Here is a 17,797-nt window from a genome sequence, read left to right on the forward strand (position 1 = left end):
TCAATTTTCAGCTTTCCTTCTATTTTAACATTTATGCATTAAAGGCTCAACATTTTCCTCTATGTATGTTAAAATCTACAGTTCCAAATATGAGTTTGATTTTTTTTAACAACATGTAAGCTTTTGCTTCAAGCAAAGACTAATTGTTTGCTTATAAAAATAATAGCTGCCATTTGTCAATGTCTCCTGCATGCAAAGCACTGTGTTCAATACTTGACATTGTTCCTAATCCTTCTAACAACTTGTAGAGTTAGTCATTGTAGCCTTGCCTTACAAATGAAGAAACTGAGACTGTTTTTAAGAAAGCTCATGCAAGGTCACACAGCCTTCCTTGGCAGAGTGGGAACCTGAATCCATGAATACTTGAGAGCCCATGCCGGCTCTCCTTTTGTCCCTCATAGCCTCTCCACTTACTCCCTTACAGGCTCTTGCCAAAGACTGCCATGTCATCATTGAGAAGAGGCCTTTCGTTTAACAATTTGTGCGTGCGTGTGCGTGTGCGTGTGTGTGTGTGTGTTGGGCATTTATTGTTTGTTTAGATTTCCTGCAATAATACATGGGAGAAGGTTAGGTACTGGATTATCTTTTCAAAGTGGAGAAACACTATAATGAAGTAAAGTTCAGCATCCTTTAGTATGAACAAATATTAACCCATGACCCTGCAAGTTTCAGGCAGATGGTTTTTATTCATTCATTCACCAGATACTTACAGAGAGACTATTTCTTAGGGAGCATTGTGTGTGATGCTGCAAGAGGTAGAAACAAATGGGCAGGATCACTGTCTGGGAGCCTTTGCCTCCTTGATGAGCCCTTCTTGTCCCATGACTAGAGAAGGAAGCATTTGACCATCACTGATAGGTTCTTTGAATACTTTAGTCAGTTGTGCTGTCATTTGTGTCCCTCTAAAATGACAGAGGGAACTGGTGTTGATAGTAATGATTATAAATGTATGGAGTATATTCTGATCACTGTCTGGACAGGGACCCAGTAAGGAGCAGGTGCAGTTAAAATGAATTGTCTCTGCCTTGGCTTGTGGGCTCAGTAGATCGAGTGCTGGCCTGTGAACCGAAAGGTTACTAGTTTGATTCCTTGTCAGTGCACATGCTTGGGTTGTGGGCCATGCCACCAGCTGGGGGGATTGTGAGAGGCAATCAATTTGAAGTTTCTTTCCCTCTCTTTTTTCCCTCCCTTCCCCTCTCTCTGAAAAATAAAATGAACTGGCTCCCTGATCTGCCAGTAACCCAACTGCAGAGGTGCTCAGAGGCCTCATCTCATCAGATGCTTTGTTTTCTGTCCCCTGTGTGCTAACTGAAGATGAAATGGCCTCTCTTCATCCCCTCTGGCACCACAGGCAAGGACACCAGGTTATCGTCCCCACCCTACTTCATAAGCCTGTTTCTCTTTAAAGTGCCAAGCACTCTTGCTTGCCTGGTTCCATGTCACTTCCTCCCCTCCACCATCCCAAAGCTGATGGAGTCTAGAGGCATTGCTTCACATACATACTCAAAGTGAAGAAGAGCTGAGCAGTTAGGGGTTAAGCAGTTAGGTTTTCACGCACTCAGTTCCCCACCCCTTCTACCTCAAGACACATGCACATACCACATGGGATATTGTGTGCTTTTTTAAAAAAGATTCTATGTTTTTATTGTCTTGTATAACAAAGCTACATCAACTTCAATAGATATTAAATCCAAAATAACAGAAAAAATATATAAGGCATGAAATCCCTCTTACCTGTTTTCCTGTCCTTCATATTTCGGTGTTGCTACTTATGAAATATGTCATACAGGTTCTTTTCTTCTTTTTTACAAATGTTGGATATTGGGTGTTGGAAATCACATCTTCTCTCATTCTCTCTCCCCCAAACTGGTTTTCTCCTATTTTTTGTTTCTTTGAATTGACTTCCATACATGAAAAGAAATACTGTTCTCTTTCACACAGGTTATATGGTTATATATTCCCAAGTTTCTAGGCTCTTACTGGAGTACAGTTCCATCCATCTTCCATGACATTCCAACTTTAATACTTCTCTTTGCCATTTGCTCTTGGTGACTCCTTGGGCATTTTATTTTCAGAGTCTCAGTTTACCGATTTGGCTACATTGAAGGTGTCATCAGGGCTGCCTTCCTTCTGGTGACTCTAAGGGTAAATTCACTTCTTGCTTTTGCCAACTTCTGGAAGCTGTCCTCATTCCTTGGCTTGTGGCTCTCTTCCAGTGGAATTACTCTGACTCCTTATGGTATCACATATGCTTCTGATTTTTCAAAATACTAGTTTAACTTATTCACAAATAGAAATGTTGGATCCCTGGGCCTCTTTTTCTTTTCCTCCCATTCAGGGGTCCTAGTTTTGAAGTCTTCTCTCTTCTCTCTCTTTCCCATATGGAATTACTTTTATTGCATTGCCAGACTAGCACTCATTCATTGCATGGTTGGCTTGTTCTGATCCACACATTAAGATGGATGAAACTGTTTTACGCTACAGTGGTATTGTGAGGACCCACTACACTACAACGTACAGTGCTTGCGTTTTACAAAAACCTTTCGTTCTCCTTCACCCACTGAATCTGTGGTACTGTCCGTTTTCACTTAATAAAATATGTGAAGTTGTTAGATTATGGTAACTCCAAACTTATGTCATTATGAAGTGTCCCTCCATATGTCAGGTAATGCTTTCGTTCTTAAAGTTCACTTGGTCAAATATTACTATCACAAATTTTATAATTACAGAAATAATTTGAGGTCCGGGGTAATGGTACATTTCTCTACAAAAGCTTTTCATTTGCCTCTGCAGGAGCCGTAAGATTCTCACAAAAGACGTTCACCTTTATGTAATTTCAGAGATTGAGGCGACTTGGTCTGATTTCAGTCCCTGGCAAAGTATGCTCACTTCCCTTTTGCTTTTATTTTTACGGTGAAGCTCTTCGGGGTTTACCTGGAAGCCTCTGAGGAAGGTAATGGATTTACGTTGCTTAGTCTCTCGAACCCGTCCAAAGTGCCACCGAGCCTCTCATCGAACAGAATCTACACTCTTCTAAATCCGACAGCCTAGAATGGCAAGATATTTGCCTGAGATCTTCTCAGGGGTTCCGGGAAGTGAAAACCACGCGCTCAGAGTACAGGCCACTTGCGCGTCACAGGGCGCGGCTCTGTCCCGTTTTCCACTCGGGAACGGTCGTCCACAGGGGCGGTCCGGTTGTCCGAAGTGTTTTTTTTTTCCGCTCAGCATTCTGGGACAGGTAGTCCAGGGCTCCGTGGAGACTTACATACTACACCTATAGTAAAGCCGTGCTGTACATGGTTTTTCCGCCCCGCGGAATTCTGGGAAGTGTAAGCCCGAGAGCTCCGAGAAACCGCAGGTACTTCCAGTCAATGAGGGCGGTGCTGCGGGATTCTGGGAAATGTAGGTCGGGGGCCCCGGTTAGGCACGGGCACTTCCGCCCCAGCGTGCCCACGTAGTAGCCATCTTTTCCCAGGCTGTGGCTCTTCAGGTCCGCTATACGGGACCCACTGCAACTTCCCGGGATCGCTCGTGGGGCCAACGGCTCCAGCTACCTGCCTTTCATTTGGGGAGAAAGAGGAGGAGCGGCTAAAAACGGAGGTCTAAGGCTGAAGCGGCGATTTGCGTTCTCCGGAGCGGAGCTTTTCTAGCGTTTGGGACGTACCGGTGATGAGGCGCGCTCGGTCGGGCTTCGAGGTTTGACGGTCTCCCGGGCTCTCCGCACCCCTGACCCGCCCCCCCGCAACGCTTAATGAGGTATCGCATTGGGTGAGTTGCTTAACCCCTCTGTGTCTTCGCTTACTGTTCTGTAAAAGGGAAATGAAAGTAATACGTTCCTAATAGATTGTTTTGAGAAAAAACGAGAATAGTACAAATAAAAGGTTTCATTAAAACTGCCTGGCACATGCAGTTTTGTTATTAATACTACTATTAAATCTCCGAAAAGGGTCGGTCTCGCAGTTAGATTCTGTGAGCCCAGGAGGCTGAACTGTTCTGGACTCGGCCTTTTTTAGGAGAGGATTGCCTCTAGCTGGTACCAGGGAATGCGATTTATCAGGAATGCAAACACTGTCCTGGTAATTCACAGCTTTTTTTGCTTCCCCAGGCCTGACTTCTCAAAAGGCACTGCGCGGTGGAGGAGGCAACAGACCCAAATACGTGAGTAGGCTTTGGCACTCTTCTAGTATTCACATAAATTGGAGAATGAATGGGACATGCACTTGTACAAATATGGGTGATGATTATAACTACGTCTTAGTTGCTAAATTCCATCTTTAAGCTTTATACAAATGAACATATGTCTGTCATACAGTGGATCTATAAAGTGGTGCTGCAAATTTCCCTTCGTTAAAGATGAGTCTCAGAGGCAGGGGACATGTTTGCCCCCGCCCCTCTGCTAGTAGGAGGCAGAACTGGGGTTGGAACTTAGGCAGTCTGAGTCCAGCATCTGAGCTCACTAATCTCTTTAGTGAATTCTCCTTGAGCATAGAGAACTGTCTAGAATCACATTCCCATATGGATTCTAGCTCATTACAAGAGCTAGATGTTGTCTCCCTGTGCCTGAGTCATACCCTGTATGTATTTATTTACTGGTTTATTTGGTGTCCTTTGTGTGTGTGTTTTTTTTTAAATCACAACGTTGTCTTTATGGAAAAGTCGGTGGGGACTTGATCATGGGAACCTAGAGAACAAGGTGTAGGCTATTCTGTAGGAGAGTTTTTAAAAATAGCTTTCTTAACTGTTTCACTATTTCAAGTAATGTTTATACAGGGTGGGGCAAAAGTAGGTTTACAATTGTTCATATGGAAAAATAATACAATAATAATAATATAAGAATAAACTTTTATGTACTTAAAACTGTAAACCTAGTTTTGCCCCACCTTGTATTATAGAAGTAACATAATCATTATGGAAAATTCAAAAAATACAGAAATATATAAATAAAAATTTAAATTAACCATAACCTTAGGATGTAAAGATAACCCTTGTTAACATTTTAGTAGCTCTGGTTGTTCGTTGTGTATATTTCTGGTTAATGGAGGCTGTTTTCTTTGGGACTGCTAGTACACTGCAGTGCTTCTCAAATTGTGGACCACAGACCAGCAGCATTAGCATCACTTGAGTAGAAATGCCCATCCTTGAGCCCCACCCAAGACTTTTTAATTTAGAGTCTCTGCAGATGGGACCCAGGAATGTACATTTCATCAAGATCCTGAAGTGATTCCTGTGCACAAGGAAATTTGAGAAATTCAGGAATGGTTCTAGTCTGGAAACAAAGCCTAAAAAATTGTCACAGATAAAACAGCGGAATACAAAAGAGTCCAATGATTTTTACCCCCACTAATTATTGTTAACTGTCAGGTTTCCTTGCAAAATCCTGACATGAGCACAAGGTAAGCTGGCAAGGAGAGAGACAGAATGGAAAGAGTTAGAGGTTATGAAGATATATCTCTCCGAGGCTTCGTGGAGTGAATTCATTGCCATCTTTTTAACTAGAGGATTTCTGTTTGAAGTAGGAAGATCACCTAGTACTTACTGTTAGTTAATATTAGATACTTTGGCTGTCATCATCGTTGTCATCATCATCATCAGAACTACTTTTGTTATAACTATTTACTAATTTCTATGCCTTTTTATTTTCATATAACTTTATACTCACAGAAAAGTTGCAAAAATAGTAGAAGGAATTCTCATATATTCTTTACCCACATTCATCAATTGTTTATGGTTTGCCTTTTTCCTCTGTTGATGATCATCAGCCAAATACTGCCAGGAACATACCTGTAATCATCAAGAATTAAGTTCGTTTCAGCTTGCTGGAGCAAGGAAGCCCACACACCATGGGGAACCAGAGGGTGTTGGTAAGAGGCAATTAGGAGGAATAAGTAGGCAATCCTACTTATAGGATTTTGGCCTGTGTTAGCTGAATTGGGAAGAATTGTAGGCAGTGGGGGTTTATTCTGAATTAGATGCTGTTAAGAAGCAGAAACAATTGCATGACTGAATATCGAAAGAATTTTTATGTGACTGTGACCAGTGTGGCTCGGTTGTGCATCATTCCACAAAGCAAAGTGTCACCGGTTCCAATCCCCAGGGAGGGCACATGCCTAGCTTGTGGTTTGGTCCCTGGTTGGGGCGCAGACAAGAGGCAACCCATTAATGTTTCTCTTCCTCTCTTTCTCCCTCCATTCCCCTCTCTCTAAAAATAAATAATAAATAATTTTTTTTTTTTAAGGAGTTTTTACCTAGCAGCAGAAGAAACAAAATGAGACTGGAGTTTTCAACTGTTAACAAAGTAGTCACTCATGTTAGCTGGGAGGGGCAGTTCTTTGGCTATTTTGTCACTGCAGAGTGTCTTTGTCTCTGTGCTGTGGAGTAACTTGTCTTTTTCTTTTTCACCACAGCCAGACAGAGTGGTCCTGTCTGATTTTTGTTCATCAGTGGAAAACACCAAATTCTAGCTGTTGTGGCTTTAGCTTTCAGAACTGTTCTTTTATCTTTCACAATTTTATCATACATACATACATATTTTTGTTTTTTTCAGAACCATTTGAGAACAAGCTAGAGACAGTGATCAGAATGGAATTACTTACATTGATAACGTACTGTTATCTAATTCATAGTCCCTATTTAAATTTTTTGTTTTCTCATTAAAGTCTTTGTTATAACTATTTACTAATTTTCCTTAGTAAACTATAACTATAGTTTAACTATAAAATTGTTTAAATTGTTTAATTGAAAAATTGTTAAATTGAAAAATTGTTTAACTATAACAGTTTTTCTTTTCTACTCCAAGGGCCAGTCCAGTTACATACATTGCACTTAGTTTTTGTTACATTGATCTCCTTTAATGTAGAATGGTTCCTCAGGCTTTTTCTTTTTTACTCTTGATATTTGAACAGTATTGGCAAATTAGTCTGTAGAAGGTCCCTCTTTTTTTACTTTATCCGTTATTTGTTCACAGTTAGACTCAGGCTTGGCAGGGATGCTGCAGAAGTAGTGAGGCATCCTTCTCAGTGCACCATACGAAGCAAATGTCAGTCTGTCACAGTTGGTGGTCTCAGCTTAGTGTATTGGTTAAGGTGTCTGCCAGGCTACTGTTTTTCCTTTTGAAATTAATACTTTGATACTATGTAGCTATCTTATTCTTCACCAAACTTTAACCAATTTTAGCATCTGTTGGTGATTTTCTGTCTTTCATTCCACCTTTATTAGTTTGCAGTCACCCATAACAGTGTTCTAAGAGCTTCCCCTTCTCACCTATTTACTTCTTATATATTCCCATGTTTATAACAATATATATAGATTCCTTATTAATTTAAATGAGGTATGGATTGTCCAATGCTTTTTTTTATTGTTGCAGAGTCATGGATTTTAATTAATTTTCTTTGTTTCCGTGCATATTCATCAAAAGGGCCCTTCTTGCTTTAAAAGAAACTTTACACATTTTTATACCTCTTATAAAAAGTTTTCTGTGTCAATTTATATATTATTGTTGAGATAACATGTTATTGAGAAAAAGAAAACCAGAGATTTTTCAGAAGTTATAACATGACAAAGCAACAATTGCTGAACACCATGTTACATTATTCTATGGGTAGAAATTACATTTATAAGGATAATATCAAACTAGCGAATATCATATGTTTTACTGTGGTTGCAAAGAAATAAGAAAGCCTGACAGAGTTTTAAGAACTTTGTATTTTATAACAATCCCATGAGGTCAATACAGGTATTCCGCCTACTTGTAGATAATAGAATTAAGGCAAAGAGATGTTAATAATTTTTCCACAATGACGCCGAATAGCCTAGCCAGGATTTCAACCCGTGCATATTAACTCCAGCGCCTACTCTTATTTTGTCCCAATTTACACCATGCCCAGCATAAGAATTACTACGAAAGAAGCGATAGGCACAGTGGAAATTGGGCCAATGTGTGAGGTTGGCCAGGTTGTTCCCTGAGCTACTGAAAGTGGCAGGGTGGTTATCTGGCATCCATGCCAAGTCCTGTTCATGAAATTCAATGCAGTTGTTGCCACCCTAGAGGAATGGGGACCTTTGCAAATTCACAACGAGCTACCACATGAGTTAGTGCCATACTGACCAGTTTCCATTGACTTCTTTCTCCTTTCCCAGTCTGTCTTCTTAGGACTCTGTGTTTCCCCAGAAGGAAAAGGAAAAAATGAGTGTGTACAAGGTGAGTAGAGCTTTCCTTTTTTACTTTTAAAAGTGCCATTTTAGTACTTGGAGACACAAGTTTTTCTCTTTTAAGGAATGTCCAGGCACTTAAGGGGCTGTTGAGTGTGTCAGATGCTTGTTTTGTCCCTTTTAAGTTTAATTGCTTTTGGTTTTAGCTTTTGTTTTATTTCATCATTTTTTATTTCACAAATAAGAGAAAAATTAATAGAAATGAAAAACATCTACGTTACTACTTCCCTGCTTACAAATTAGCCAGCTTCTCTTTCTGTAATCTCTTTATCATATGTATTCATACTATGTATTTTGTATTCAGAACATAGATACAGCTTTAAATTGGTTTTTGCATTTAATCTATGTAACATTCATTTTTGTTATATCATGTTCTTATCAAAGTTATGTACCTACATTTTAAACTATTCTCTATTCACAGACATTAGTTTAGAATTTTTACTATTTTAGGAACACTATAATAGACTCTTCCAGCATTGAACCTTTTTCTCAAAAAATCAATTCTAAAAAAATACTCCCTTTTTTTGTCCTTAGTACTTTAGGTATTTAAAAAAGAAAAAGTATGCTTTATATGTGGTACCTTGGATTTTTTTTGGTAGAATATTCGAATATAGCACAGTGCATCAGAGTCAAACTCCTTCACACAGAAAAAATACTAATAGAAGTTTTCTGCCCTGGCCAGAGCGTCGTCCCCATATACCAAGGTTGCAGGTTCAGTCTCTGGTCAGGGTACATATGAGAATCAACCAATGAATGCATAAATAAGTTGAACAGCAAATCAATGTTCCCCTCTCTGAATCAATAAATTAAAAAGTAGGTTTTTTTAAAAGAGAAGTTTTCTCATTACAAGAGCTAGATTTTGTCTCCCTGTGCCTGAGTCATACCCTATATGTATTTATTTACTGGTTTATTTGTTGTCCTTTGTGTGTTTTTTTTAAATCAAATACATGACCTTAGTTTAAAAAGTCCAGTGGTGCTAGAGTACTTGTCACTGCAGCCAGGATAATTTTATGAAGAGGTTTTTGGTTTCATCTTTATTTTTTTTTTAAAGATTTTATTTATTTAATTTTAGAGGAGAAGGGAGGGAGAAAGAGGAAAAGAAACATCAATGTGTGGTTGCCTGTCATGTGCCCCCTATCGGGGTCCTGGCCTGCAACCCAGGCATGTGCCCTGAGTGGGACTCAGACCAGTGACCCTTTGGTTCACAAGCTAGCATTCAATCCACTGAGCCACACAAGCCAGGGCTCATCTATTTTTTAATGTAAAGAAAATGGATTTGAAAAATAAGGAACCTGCTCAAGTTCACACAAAAAAACAAGTCAGAGTATTTTACTTGAGTGAAATACAGAGACAGGAGAAAAGAGTTTTTTATTCAAGAGATTTGTCAAGCCCTCTTGACTTATTTCCACATATAATGCTTCACCTCACCTGGTGAAACGTTGTTGGGACTAAAATAGTAAGTGTTTCTGGGGCAATTGGTAGTATTAACTACAGTGTAGAACCTTTTTGGTCAGAATACAGCAGTTAGAATTTTAGGGAGTTTACTCATAACAGTGTTCAATGTGAGAGCACCAGTAAAAATACAAAAAGTTTTTTTTTTTCATAGTATTTTAGGTGAGTCTGCAGAAAATCAGTATGTGGCATTGGCAGGATAAAAGAAGGCCTGGGAGGTCTATAAACTGTTAGGAGTCAGAGTAGCTTCCCACCTATTCCTTTCACCTTCTCAGCATTGCCACTCTTCCAGTGGACATTGGGTATAAGATTGCAGTTTTATGTGTTTGTTGTAGGAGGCAGTGACGTTTAAGGACGTGGCTGTGGCCTTCACAGAAGAGGAACTAGGACTGCTGGACTCTGCTCAAAGGAAGCTGTACCAAGATGTGATGGTAGAGAACTTCAGGAACCTGGTCTCAGTGGGTAAGGACAGCCTCCCTCTGGAGTATTTTTGTGGAGTTAAGGCTTTGGGGCTCTTGGAGTGGCTCCTCATTTTGGGGACTGGACTTTTGCCAGTTCCTGTGGGACCCAAGAGGATATTTCTGATCTTTCTTTTTTTCTTCCTGTCCACCTGTCTTTTTTTTATTATTGATGTTTTTAGAGAGAAAGGAAGAGAGAAAGAGAGAGAAGCATTGATTGGTTGCCTCCAACCTGCAGCCTAGAAATATGCCCTGATCAGGGATTGAACCCATGGCCTTTTGGTATCAGTATGTGGTATCAGTATGAGAACTAAACTCCAACCAACTGAGCAACCCAGCTAGGGCTCTGGTCTTTCTAAGCAGGATGTTTCAGGTCTTCTTTCATTTGTGTTTTGTAAAAAAACCATAAATAGTATGCTGCTATATCTCTCCTATATTCTTTTTTAAATTTCACACTTGTCCCATTAGTATAAAACTAATTTACCTAGTTCTGTCTGCAGTTTTTAATAAAATAAAATAGGGTAGAAAATATCAGTGCTCCTTAAGAAGAATAGAACATTGCAGCTAAAATTGGTCAATTGCATGAGCAGTCTGAGAGCCACTGGGAGGAGATAGAATGAAAATAGACATTGGTTAGAAATGAGCCATTTGACTTCTGTTGTAATAATACATATCTGTGTGTGTGTGTGTGTGTGTGTGTGATGAAATAAATGCTATTTCTTCAGTGGCTTATGATAAAATTTTTGAGAAACACTGCTTTCAACATCTCGAATATTCACTTAGAACTAAAATTTCTGGTAACATGTAGTTCCAGTGTATTCATTTGAAACTTGTGACTTTGCATGTTCTCAGGACATCAACTGTTTAAACAAAATATGTCACATATAGAAAGAGAAGAGAGACTTTGGATAATAAAGGCATCACCCCATATGGAGAGAAATTTAGGTAAGAACCAAACAATTGTAAGTTCTTACAGTTAACTGTCTGTGTATTTCATTTCTCACCACCCCTTGCCCTCACCCAGTCAAAAGTGCAAAATCTTTTTCCTGGATTATTTCAGTGGCCTTTGTACTGGTTGCCTGTTCTTGGAATATAGCTTGTGAGTTAGCCTCTTCCTTAAAAGATTTGCACAGCTCATCGCATTTGCTTCTTCCAAAGTCCACATCCATAATAAGAAATGGATCTTACATCATTACCTCTGTAAGCATTTTATTTTTGTATACATTAGTATGTCTGACTTTAGAACGCATTTTGTATACTGAAACCTTTACTGCTTGTGATAATTGATAATTCCTAGTCTGTTTCTTCTAAATCCTTATCATGGTATTAAATTTATTTCACAGTTCACTAATAAAGTGCATCCTCACTTTGGAAGTCATTCTTGTTAAAGGCCAGTGTATCTCCATATATATATTTAAATTTATCATGGTATTTTCAAGGAGACAACATTCTTCCCTAACTCCAAAATTTTGATTCCTACGTTGGAAAATAAAAACCCATTAGGCAGTACAAAAGTCGCTGAAGAATTCAGGTCATCCAGCTTTTCTTTCGCACCAGGTGATCCTTAGCACCTTAATTTTATCCTCAGCATTAAACCCCTTGGAATGCCACTGCCTCTCTTGCAGCCTTTCAACTTTTCAGCAAACTATACTTTCCAACCTTTTTTCTATTTCAGATACCTTCCTTATAACAGCAGTTTTGCTTCTATGACTTGCTTAAAACTTGAGCTTGGATTTAGAGTTACAGAGAATCCCAGAAATCAAAATGTGATTCAATATGTATGCATTTTTGAGCACCTACTAATTGCCAGGCACTATTACAGCTGTGAGCACTCAAAAATGCTTTTCTGTATTGATACTGTGTTATGATAGGAAAGACATATAATTTATGAAAAATGATTTAAATAGTATGTCAAATGGCATATATTTTATCTTAAACAGCAGACATTTTTGTCTTAAATGGCTCCCATTAATGTTAAATGGTTGGGAGCTTAATGGACTACCCCCTGATTTCTGTCAGTATATAAAGCAGAGAACTTCATATGAGGTAAAAAAGATAAGCTGAATCATCCTAAGCATCATTAAACTCTTGTACTATGTATCCTAGATGTGAAATCTTAAGTCTTTGAACAAAGCTTTCACTTGCCCATATCTCTGAATTTTTTGTCTATATAGGCAAGAGCAATCAAAGTGAGTTGAGGACTGTCCAAGACAGAGGAGCACATGAAGAGCCTTCCTGCTGGCAAATCTGGCAACAAATTGTAAAAGACTTAACCAAGTGTCAAGACTTCAAGATAAGTTCTCAGTTCCAGAAACAAGGAGATTCCCCCTGTCGGGTTGGGACAGGACTATCTATCCAAATTTCTGAAGATGGAAACTATATACTAAATCATAAAATGGATGGCCCCAGTGACACTAGAAATCAAGAGTTTCCAACTTTGAGAGCACAAGGTTCTTTAAGGAAAACTTCCCTGAATGAGTCCCAAAATTATCAGAATAGCTGTCAGGAAATTTCTGTGAAAAATAAACTCTGTAAGTATAAACGGGATGTTGACACTATCAGTTGGGTATCACATCGCTTCGATGATTGTGGAGTACACAGAAGTGAAAAATCTTATAGTTACAATGATTGTGGAAGAGACAGCATAAAAATTTCAACATTAGATAAGAATAGTACGATTCATACAGGACAAAAACCTTACCAGTGTAATGAATGTAAAAAATCCTTCAGTGATCTCTCCACCTTTGATTTTCATCAGCAAGTACACTCAAAAGAGAAGTTGCATATATGTAGTGAGTATGGAAAAGGCTTCTGTTATAGATCAGTTCTTCATGTTCATCATAGAGTTCACATGGGAGAAAAAAGCTGTAAGTGTGATGATTGTGGTAAGGAATTAAGACAGAGCTCACATCTGCAAAATCATGAGAAAGTCCACATTGTAGAGAAACCATTCAAATGTGTGGAATGTGGGAAAGGCTTCAGTCGTAGATCTGCACTTACTATTCATTGTAAATTACACTTGGGAGAGAAACCATATAATTGTGAGGAGTGTGGGAGGGCCTTCAGTCAGGCCTCTCATTTTCAAGACCATCAGAGAGTCCACACTGGGGAGAAACCATTCAAATGTGAGGAGTGTGGGAAGAGCTTCAGTAGGAATTCACATCTGCAGTCCCATCAGAGAGTCCATACAGGAGAGAAACCTTACAAATGTGAGGAGTGTGGAAAGGGCTTCATTTGTAGCTCAAATCTATACATTCATCAGAGGGTCCACACAGGAGAAAAACCCTACAAGTGTGAGGAATGTGGTAAAGGCTTTAGTCGGCCCTCAAGTCTCCAGGCCCATCAGGGAGTCCACACTGGAGAGAAATCATACATATGTAATGTGTGTGGTAAGGGCTTTACTCTGAGTTCAAATCTTCAAGCACATCAGAGAGTCCACACTGGAGAGAAACCATACAAATGCAATGAGTGTGGGAAGAGCTTCAGGAGGAACTCCCATTATCAAGTTCATCTGGTGGTCCACACAGGAGAGAAACCCTACAAATGTGAGGTATGTGGGAAGGGCTTCAGTCAGAGTTCATATCTTCAAATCCATCAGAAGGCTCACAGTGTAGAGAAACCTTACAGGTGTGAAGAGTGTGGGCAGGGCTTCAATCAGAGTTCACGACTTCAGATTCACCAGCTGATCCATACTGGGGAGAAACCATACAAATGTGAAGAGTGTGGGAAAGGATTCAGTCGTAGAGCAGATCTTAAAATTCACTGTAGAATCCACACAGGAGAGAAACCATATAATTGTGAGGAGTGTGGGAAGGTATTCAGGCAGGCCTCCAATCTTCTGGCCCATCAGAGAGTCCACAGTGGAGAAAAGCCATTCAAATGCGTTGAGTGTGGGAAGAGCTTTGGTCGGAGTTCACACCTTCAAGCCCATCAAAAAGTCCACACTGGGGAAAAGCCATACAAATGTGATGAGTGTGGGAAGGGCTTCAAGTGGAGTTTGAATCTCGACATGCATCAGAGGGTCCACACGGGAGAGAAACCATATAAGTGTGGAGAGTGTGGTAAGCACTTCAGTCAGGCCTCGAGTCTTCAACTTCATCAGAGTGTCCATACTGGAGAGAAACCATACAAATGTGATGCATGTGGCAAAGTCTTCAGTCGGTCTTCACAGCTACAATCTCATCAGAGAGTTCACACAGGGGAGAAGCCTTACAAGTGTGAGATATGTGGTAAGAACTTCAGTTGGCGATCAAATCTTACAATTCATCACAGAATCCATGCTGGTGATAAATCTTCTAAAAGTGATAGGGCTGGTAAGAATATGAGAGAATCTACACAGGTAAAATGTTTTATAAAATGATTTTTTTTTTTAAGTGTCGTGAATTTTTCCAGTCATCAAGGTCAAAAGAAACTTATTTTCATTAAAGCATGTTTCAACATATCTCGGTAGTCAGGAGGCAGAGAACTTTCGTAAGTGGTTTAGTAAGGGCTTCAGTTAGAACTTTGACCTTTATTAAATGTTACTCAGAAGAGAGGCCTTAGGAAGGGTGAGATTTTTATCAGACGTACAAAAGTATGACAGGCAATCCAAAATTAACACCTATTAAAATGTAAGAGCCCTATAAATGTAGAGACCCTTTTTAAAAAAAATATATGTAGACTTACTGCAAGTACTTCATGGGTGCTCAATATTTGTTAAGTTAATAAATGGGGCCCTGACTGGTATGGCTCAAGTCACAGGTTCGATTCCTAATTAGAGCACATGCCTGGGTTACGAGCCCAGTCCCCAGTAGGGGGCATGTGAGAGGCAACCAATGTTTCCCTTTTTCCTCCCTTCCCCTCTCTCTAAAAACTTAATAAAATCTTTAAAAAAAATAAATGGGTAAAGTTTATATTTGAAACCTGTTAGATCACTTCCAAAATTCTATAAAAATTTGTACTTTGAACAGGAAACCTAATTAGAGCCATAATAAAATTAAGGGATACAAAGTTCAAATGTCAGAAAACCAGTACTGTAATATGTAATAGTATGATAATTTGGCATTGCCCTATTGTGATTAGCTTCTATCTATGCTCCCCTGCCCCTCAGCCTTTCTTCAAGTTGGGTCCTATTATCTTGGACTTTGTCTCTTGTTCTGCTGATTTTATACAGTATAAACTCAATTGTTAATGACAGTATAAGCTGCCTGAAAAATTGAGTTTGTTCATAGCACTAAGACACCACACAATTTTTTCACAAATATCAAAGCAGGGACTTAAGTGTTACAGTTATTAGTAACAAACATCTCACAGCTAATGAAAGAGAGCTGCTCTTTCTATTGTGTTGGGTATTCACTATTCACTTCCAATGTGCGTGGTTACTCTGATCTTGACTATCATCACAAAGATTAAACCCCCAGCTGTGTATTCAATTTTCTTGGCCTTTGTAGGTAATTTAGTTTCAACTCCCACTTGACATTATGGGCTCAAACTCTATTTTCAGCCCCGGGAATTTTCCTGTCTTAGCTTTGAGCTTGGCTACATATTAATACTTTGAGGGACTTATATATAATCAGTTTTTATGAAGGATCCAGAGTCAAATCCATTCAGTGGCTGACTTCACAACTCTCGATTCTCCTATGTCATAGGGCATCAATGGGCAGGAGTAGGCCTCAGAAAAATTGAGATGGGAATATATGGCCAGAATCCAAACAAGCTGAGGCCTTTGACTTCTAAATTCAGCTAAGCCCCCTTTGCCATTAAAAGGAGGCCTTCCTCCCCTCTCTGAGTCAGTCTCCCCTTGCCTGAAGAACCTGTAATGATCTCTCCTGACATAGTTTCCTTGCAGGGGACTGTAGGTTCTCAAGACTTGCCTTCGCCATCCCCATTTTTTCTAGACCTATTCAGATTGAAGTCCTTGCAGGCCACAGGAGGGGGTCTGAATGAGGAGGTCATCATGTATGAAGTATGACATAAGATTCTGTACCTGCCAAAATAAGGATTTAAAAATGATATATATCAATAGAAACCTGAGAAATATATATGGTTGTGCATCTTACGCATGTTGACTCAGGTGGCAGTAATGTAATGTTGGATTAGGCTGGATTTGTTGATAGAGGTGTACTGAACACCATTTCCAGTCTTAGAGTTTAGCTCGAGTTCTTGGGAATACCTTCAACTGTTTAGTTAATGTCTGAAACCTGTACCCAAAGCGAGCTTATGCTAAAGTCAAGCTGCCAGAACTTTCTATGTTGTAGTACAGTTTCTCAACCTTATCGCTATTGACATTTTGTTGAATAAAATTTCATTGTTGGGGCTGTCCTGGGCATTGTAGGATATTTAGCAGCATCTCTAGCCTCTACCCACTGGATACCAGTAGCACATCCTGTTTCCCCCAAGTTGTAAAAATCAAAAATGTTTCAAGACATGCCAAATGTCCGTGGAGGAGAGGGCAAAGTCGTCCCCATTTGAGAAACACTACTGTTAAAGAAGGTATACAAAGATATAGGGGAGCATTGGCAGTCTTGGAGATCTCTGTAGTGACTCCTCTCTACAAGGAATGAGAGAAGGGAATTATGACATCAAAATGGGGCTCCCTGAATTCAGTGAGGGTGAAGGGATCTTGGGACATCAGAGGGCAAGTGGAGGCCTTTTATTGGCAGAGATAAATTGTAGTGGTTGTAATCAACAGCAAAGCCAAAGGAATCATCAGAATGGTTTGATTCACAGACATTTTTGCATTTGCCAATTGTGCTGTCCCTGGGGCTAGCCTACTAATAGGCCTGGTGGATATAAGTCTGACAAATTATGAGAGTTGTGGCTCCTCAGCCAGTTCCATAAAACGAGTCAGTTTCTATCCAGGATCATGTTGAATAAGGAGGAGGATAGGTCCCCTTGAGGAAGGACCCTGTTTACTGCCCAAATTATATACAAATCAACCTAGATTTCCTCAAAGTGATTTACAGCTGTATTTTATGGAGGGTATGCATTGGGGAAGTGGAAATAACAAGAATATGGAGGTATTACTGGACACTAGAGCTGACATCTGGACACCCCCTGCCCCCAAGTGGCACTGTGGTCCACCAGTTAGTAGAGGAGCTTGTAAAAGACAAATGATGGATATATTCGGTCATGTTCATATGTGGTGCTCTGAACAAATCCCTGAACCCATCATATGGTTATTTCCCAAGTTCCAGAACGCAGAGCTGTAATAGAAATAACTGGAAGAATCCTTCCGTTGGTTCCCTGACCGATGGAACAATGGCTATTCAGTAAGAAAGGACTAGTAAACGCTAGAACTGTCTCATATGTACCAAAATAGAAAATCAAAAGTAATACCACATTCTTGGATGGATTATACAGACTAATGCCATTATCAGTGTCTTGAAAGTTGCAGGGGTCATGATTTTGATCACATCCCATCCTATGCACTCTTTTGACCTGTACAGAAGACAGGTGAATCATATTTTTGTTTTTTCTTCTTTTTATTGTTCAAATACATTTGTCTCTATTTTCCCAACACCACTTTCCCCTGCCCCACCCATCCCCACCTTCTACCCTCAATCCTTCCCCACTTTGGCTTTGTCCATGGGTACTTTATACATGTTCTCTGACTTGATAGGTGAATCTTAGATAATGGCATGGGACTATCGTAAAGTTAAGTAGGGACCGAATCCAGTTGCAGCTCCCTATGTGGTTTT

General features: G+C 39.7%; 1 protein-coding gene across 1 annotated transcript; it reads left to right on the forward strand.

Moving 5' to 3' along the window:
• Positions 1-3,469: 3,469 nt before the first annotated feature.
• Positions 3,470-14,560, forward strand: LOC129082840 (zinc finger protein 226-like). Its single transcript, XM_054588579.1, has 6 exons — positions 3,470-3,768; positions 4,106-4,158; positions 8,137-8,197; positions 9,996-10,122; positions 10,971-11,063; positions 12,293-14,560. The coding sequence occupies exons 3-6, from the start codon at positions 8,183-8,185 to the stop codon at positions 14,476-14,478; spliced, it is 2,421 nt and encodes an 806-aa protein (XP_054444554.1). The 5' UTR covers positions 3,470-3,768; positions 4,106-4,158; positions 8,137-8,182; the 3' UTR covers positions 14,479-14,560.
• Positions 14,561-17,797: the final 3,237 nt, after the last annotated feature.

Source organism: Pteronotus mesoamericanus, unplaced genomic scaffold (genome assembly GCF_021234165.1).
Source record: "Pteronotus mesoamericanus isolate MK-2021 breed Mesoamerican mustached bat unplaced genomic scaffold, CSHL_Meso_final scaffold_137, whole genome shotgun sequence".
In the NCBI taxonomy this organism is placed as follows: Eukaryota; Metazoa; Chordata; class Mammalia; order Chiroptera; family Mormoopidae; genus Pteronotus; species Pteronotus mesoamericanus.